Source organism: Mesitornis unicolor, unplaced genomic scaffold, assembly GCF_000695765.1.
Source record: "Mesitornis unicolor isolate BGI_N332 unplaced genomic scaffold, ASM69576v1 scaffold32935, whole genome shotgun sequence".
In the NCBI taxonomy this organism is placed as follows: Eukaryota; Metazoa; Chordata; class Aves; order Mesitornithiformes; family Mesitornithidae; genus Mesitornis; species Mesitornis unicolor.
This window is the reverse complement of record NW_010186709.1, coordinates 5,904-12,066: the sequence shown is the minus strand read 5'-3', so window position 1 is coordinate 12,066 and position 6,163 is coordinate 5,904. Positions and strand designations below refer to the sequence as shown.

The window sequence follows — 6,163 nt, the reverse complement described above, 5'->3', positions numbered from 1 at the left end:
GGTGGGTGGGCGGGCAGGCAGGATAAACAATTCCAGTCGCTCCAGGCTTGTTAATCGTTTTTATTCAAATTAAAAAAAAAAAATCGTGGGATTTTGGGGAGCCATAAATCAAAACACAGAGCCTGTAACTCTCCCCTTTCCCCTCTTAGGCCTACTGAGAATAGAGCGTGTGAGTGCAGTGACTGCAAAAACACTGCAGTATATCAGGGCAGCTTCCAGGAGCAGGGTGGGTAGCCCTCCTCTTTCCTGCCGGGGCAAAATAAGGTGAAAGTGCCTCTGCTACCTGCAACTGCACGTGTGGGGGAAGGCATCTCCAAATCTTGACCAGCTCCCGGAACGGGTGTTAATACCAGGGCTCACTCATTCTCATCACCCTGGAGAGATCCTTCTGCTTCCTGAAGAAGGAAAGAGGGAGAAGTTAAATGACTCCTGTGACTTCCCCTTTCACTGCTCATTTCTGCTGGCGGGCTTGCGAATGGCAGTTGGGTTGCAATGCTGGGCATCACAACCAGGTTGTGAGGCCCGGTCTCTGTTTCAGGCTCCTCTGCCCTTGGGACTGACCTCCCTCAGCCTTCTCCTCATGTGATCTAGAGGAGGAGAGGTTTGATCAGCATGTCTGATCCTCTCGCTTTCACTTCCTTCTTCTCCCCCTGCCCATGCTGTTCTCACCTCTTCTTCCTCCTGCCTGTGCTGACGGATGTTGTCCGCCTCTTCCCGTTCATCTTGCTCAAATGGTTCCTTATCGAGGCGCTGCAGGTATGGCAGCAGAATCAGGACTTCTATTCGGTAATCGGCTTCTTCAGAGCATGGATTGTCCATCAGCACCAGTGCCTGCAGCATGGGGAGGGCCTGCAGTTTTGCCACCTCCTGAAGGCTGCTGATCCTATTGTTCCTGGAGAAGAGGAAGCACAAGGAGCAAGGAAAAGGGACGTGTGAGTAGTGAGATCCCTTCAGAACAGTGACCTGACAAGACACAGTAAAACTTAGCAGCACGATAGACCGCACACCTTAGACCACAGACCTGTGATCAAAGATCCAGATCTGTCTGCAGCTCCCCAGACTGAGGGACAAAAAGGACATTTCCTCCTCTGGCTTTCTCTGTGCTCAAACAGCCCATTGAATTGTCTGATATCGCCATTGTGCTGTACGGCAAATACCAACAAGGGCACTTGCGGTCACGGCCAGGACACAGAGAACACACTTGGAGGGATGCAAAGGAGTTATGGCAAGGAATAAAAAGTATGAGGTGGGGTGTGAGAGTGACTGGAGAGGCAGATCTTTTCTGAGCAGCCCAGGAAAGGCCCTGGCTATTATACTTACAGACAGCTGTGTGCTGAACACCAGTCAAGGACAGTAAAGATCAACCCATCCCCATCAGGTCCTCAACTTCCAAAGAAACCAGAAAATCCTGAAGATCTAAATGGGAGTGCAGCCTGATGAAGGGGTCTCTGGCCCCAACACAGAGCAGGGAGGACCCACCGTAGATTGAGGTACTGCAGGCACTTCATGCTGCTACTGAATCCATCCAGGGTCTTGAGCTGGTTGTCACGCAGGTGCAGAGTTGTCAGCTGCTCTAGCCCCTCCAGGTCTTCAAGGCTCCGAATGGCATTCTGGGCCTGAGCGCCAGGGAGGCAGGAGGAGAAGGGAAAGGGGGACACACAGGAGAGGGCACAGCAGTTATTTCTGGCCTTTAAAGCTCTTTCTACCCTTCAGCCTCCTCTGAAGCTAGATCAGGTCCCTCGGGGTCTTGTCCAAATGGGTTCTAACTGTTCAGATTCAAGAACCAAAAGTTTGCTGAAAAGGTGTTTCCTGTAGCATCACTTGGCGACCGAGACAAAGCCACACCAGATGAATACTGTAGTGCCAGCGCAGCACCCCCTTCCATGGCAGTGCCAAATCTGAGTCCCTGAGGCCTCAGAGAGCAACAGCATGGAGGGGAACGAATGGACCTGAGCCTGAAACAAGTGTATTTAAAGAATGAATAACCAGCTCCTCTCTATCACATAGTCCATATAGCTCAGGATCTTCCAGTGTCAGCTGCTTGTCTTGCAGGGAAAATCCACTACCAAGAAGTCTCCGCTTCTAGGAGCAGAAGCAGGCTGTGTGTTCCCAAGAGAGGTTGCAGGGGGGTGGGGGTTTTTGGCTAGTTGAATTCTAAGCTTTTCTAGCTATAATTGTTGTTATCCATCTGTATGTGCATTTTCTTGCAACAAATCTGACAATCTTACAGCAGGTAAATGTGTCCTATCTGTTCAAAATTCCCTATCATTGAATTTTATTCACTTCCCCGTGATGTGTGTTATGAGATGGGGAAATACAACGTTTTGCATTTCAGCGATAGCTTGACAGCAGGATTTCAGCTGGAAAAGACCACTAGATGTCTCCTGCCCGGCCCCGGGCTCACTGCAGTGCCAGCTCCAACGCTACCTCCGGCTGCTCACAGCCTTGTGCAGCCAAGTTTGGAACATCCCTGGTAACCACAACCTCCAGCCTGGAGCTGCCCAGGGTTTCACTTGTGACTGTGGCTGGGGGTTGCAGTCCCTTAAGATGCAGATACCTACATGGAAAATGGGGAGTGAGTGCTCTCTGTTCCTTGTTGGTACCCGTGCAGGGCTGTGGCCAATGACCGAGGCTAATGAAATGGGCACAGGCTGAACTGGTGGGATAAGAGAACAGTTGAGGACTGTGTCACTTAGGAAAACGACGTTTTGTAGGAAATGTGGACTCTAATGGAAACTGAACAAGGAAAAATCTGGATAAGCTGGGCCAAGTAAAGACATAAGGACCAAATGAGGGAAGTCAGAGATGTAGTGAAGGTTGTGTGAGCAGATTTAACAACCAGGAAGGATTAGTAAATTGCACCTCAGAGGAAATCAGGAGCCGGTGTGGGAAATAGGGTGGGGAGCTCACAGATCACTGGTCTGTAAAATGAATAGTAACCTCCCATCACTCTCACTCTCTTCATTACTTCAGTGTGAGTAGTTTTAACAGCTCTGGCCCTGCAAGCACTAACAGGACAGATGCAGAATGGATTTTCTTCAGGGTTGGTTTTTTTTTCCCCTAAATCAAAGAACATTCCATACAACACCTTTAATTAAATGTTCACATCATCACCTTACCTTAGATTCCAGTGCTTCACATAGATGTGATGCCATCATGTCTCATGGAAAGCTACTATAACGTGTCCCCCATGATTCCCTCTCCCATTCCCACATTCCTAACCTTGCCTTTGTCACCACGGCTGCACAATGACAGCAGTGATCTTCAAACCAATACAAGTGCCACATGGTATGCAGCCAGCTTGTAGTCTTCCTGCTAGTAGGTATATTTTGTTTTAATGCTAAACTTCATCTGCAACTAGGTCATACATTTACCAAATTTGGTTTGAGTCCTTTAAATTGAACTCTTTGTCTTGAACCCTGTCCTTAAGGCACCAGCCTCCTCTACTCATGGTCCCAGTAATACCAGAGTCTTCATGCAGAAAGCAAAGCATACTGGGAGAGACCCTCCTCCAAAATGATTTCGTGAGCAGGCAGACATGGGAGACAAATTCAAGCCCCAAAGATTCCTGAGAAATGAGTCAGTTGTTCTAGTTTTAATAATCACATCTTGCAATTTGCCCACTTCATATGTGCAGCTCAGAAATTCCGCTGTCATGTCAGGAACCTTCTTTAAATACAGGTGCAGTGCTTGCTTTCCTTCAAACATTCACTAAAGTGACTGGTTTTATTTTGAAATTCTGTATTACATCTAGTGACTTATCCACTTCATCCCTTCTTCCATCACCTCTAGCCCTAGAATCTCAGTTTTCTGCCAGGAACTGGCAGATAATCTCAGCAAACAATCCCCTCAGTGCTTTCTGCCAGGAAGTCTTGATGAAAAGAAACCATATAGCTTTCCAAAGCCTTTAATTGCTTTTGAAGAGGTAGTGACTCAGGACACCTATCCAATCTTCGCAAGCGATGCATGGGACTAAGCCATACGTACTTTCTTCACTTGCATCTCTAGGAGTGAATCTTCCCCGAAGTAAGTGTTTACGATATTAGGAAATTGGTCCTCCTATCTTAGTTTCACTGTGATGTTCAATCAGCTTCTTTTTTTGGCAGCTGAAGGTGTGAATCATGTAATTGTACTGGTTTTAAACCAGTATTTGATTAGGCCCATCGGAGGAGAAAGAGCCACCACCTGCCCTTGTCACCCAGAGCAAACCCGTTGCTTTTCCCGCTGACCCCCAGAGGTCCCCAGACACAGAACTCAGGCTGACCTAACCCTGCCGGAAGAGAACAGCGCTCTCCCATAGGAGGCCGGGAGGGAAGAACCTGGTGCACTGAACATTGCCAACTCTACTCCCTTTGCACTATCTGGGCAGACAGAGTAGAAGGAGCTGCCCCAAAGACGTGATTTTGACTCTTTAGCTCTCTGAAATCTGTTCCTCTCTCAGGCTGAGAAGATGGAACTGAATGGGCTAACACAAAAATTATGCTGCTTTGAAGAGGACAGCCTCCTTCCCTCCTCCAACCAACAGGAGGTGCCAGGCTCTGCAGCAACTCTGTGTCACTGCCTTAGCTGGCTGATCCCTTAAGCCTTAGCTGGCTGATCCCTTACCAGGTAGAGGTTCTTGAGCTTGGGAAGATTGAGCCCTGCTGTGCTCTTTAGCCTGTTTCCTCGCAGCTCCAGGATCTGCAGGCTGAACAATTGGCCGTGACTCAGGCCCATCACTGTCTGGATTTTATTTTCTGAGTGCCAGAGAAGGAAGAAACAAGCAGAGAGTTAATCCCACCCAAGGAGAGCATCCTATGTGCACAGGAATGAAGGGAGGTGGTCTGTATCACCTTTCAGGTTGAGGCTGGCCAAGCGAGGGTGAGTAATGCCCTCCGTATTCTTGATGCAGTTGTTAGCAAAGCTGATGATCTGGAGGTAGGGCAGCTCCTGCATGCAGGTACTGGTAAGCAGATTCCCATCCACCTTCAGCCAAAGCAGGTGGGTTAGACTGCTCAGTGGAGACAAATCTTTCAGCTTGTTCTCTGACAAATCCACATACCGCAGGTGAATGAAGAATTCGAGGATGCTGATATCTGTCAAGTCCCTGTGGGAGGGAGGATGTTAATAAAGCATCTCTCATATTTCCCCCTGCTACCATCAGTTTTCTCCTGACCACTACTGGAGGGAGAGCATCCTCCTCTCCCACTTTCTTGCTGTCCTTAGAAGCCTTGGTGGGGAGAAATAGGAAAAAGGCAGGTGACATGGGCAGGCCGAACCATCTGTAAACAAGGCTGAATGTTAAGATTGGACTTGCTTTCCTGGCATAGGGAGTACTTATTATTCCCATTAAACTGTACCTGTGAGGAGAGGGCAGAACCAGAACAGAAAAGCCCTCTGGTGTGTGCGTGTCTGTTAATAATGGTAACACCCAGGACTGTGTGGAAGGACTTTAATAGTGGGAAAAAGCTGGTTGAGATACCTATGAGGCTGCTGAAAGACACAGTCTTTTTGAGGCCTGTTAGTTAGGTCTAGGGTTATGTGGGTGTACTGATGGGGCTGAGGCTCCAAACTGTCCCCAGGCCATTATGGCACTGTTACATACAAGTGTACGCCTTAAAGGTTAGCAGTTAACAGGAGAGATTTCTCAAAGTGACCGTAGGGAGAGCACTCTGTTCAGGTCCCCTTAGAGGACCACAGTCCAGAGGGATGGACAGGCTCCCCTCAGTCTAGGGGGACACTGACATTTCCACCAGTGCATCTGGCTACGGTGGAGGCAGGCCCCAGCTCAGGGCTGAGGATGGACAAGCTACGCTGAAGCACAGACTGCCGGGTGTTGTGCACTCACTTGTGTGTGGCTTCAAATTTTACATAGGCGTGGGCCAGGCCATTGCCGGTCTTACAGAGGAGAGAGAGGCCCTCCTTCAGGAGCTCTTCCGTAAGGGGACACGGGGCCGGCACCTGGGAGAGAAGGAGAGAGCAAAACGCCAGCGTTGGCCTAACCAAAGCCAGGGGGTGCTGAGAGCCCCTCCCTCACCTCTTCTTCCTCCTCTTGCTCTTCCACAGCCTTCCTCTCCTCCGCCTCTTCCTCCTCTTCTCCCTCTTTCTCCTCTTCTTCCTCTCCTTCCTCCTGAAGGTTCTCCTCGTCCCCCTCCAGCTCCGCGCCCTCCATCCTCACAGGCCC

At 49.4% G+C, this 6,163-nt stretch overlaps 1 protein-coding gene across 1 annotated transcript; it reads right to left on the bottom strand.

Annotated features, from left to right (window-relative positions):
• Positions 1-356: 356 nt before the first annotated feature.
• On the bottom strand, positions 357-6,151 carry LRRC23 (leucine rich repeat containing 23). The gene is made up of 7 exons (XM_010185227.1): positions 6,017-6,151; positions 5,828-5,940; positions 4,833-5,086; positions 4,606-4,736; positions 1,480-1,616; positions 670-892; positions 357-395 (listed from the first exon to the last, which is right to left on the bottom strand). The coding sequence occupies exons 1-7, from the start codon at positions 6,149-6,151 to the stop codon at positions 357-359; spliced, it is 1,032 nt and encodes a 343-aa protein (XP_010183529.1).
• Positions 6,152-6,163: the final 12 nt, after the last annotated feature.

Coding starts and splice junctions, on each gene's coding strand:
- LRRC23 (XM_010185227.1), bottom strand. CDS start 6,151: ATGGAGGGCGCGGAGCTGGAGGGGGACGAGGAGAACCTTCAGGAGGAA. Junction 5,941..6,016: donor AGCAAGAGGAGGAAGAAGAG/GTGAGGGAGGGG, acceptor CTTCTCTCCCAG/GTGCCGGCCCCGTGTCCCCT. Junction 1,617..4,605: donor AGCTCAAGAACCTCTACCTG/GTAAGGGATCAG, acceptor CCTGGCGCTCAG/GCCCAGAATGCCATTCGGAG.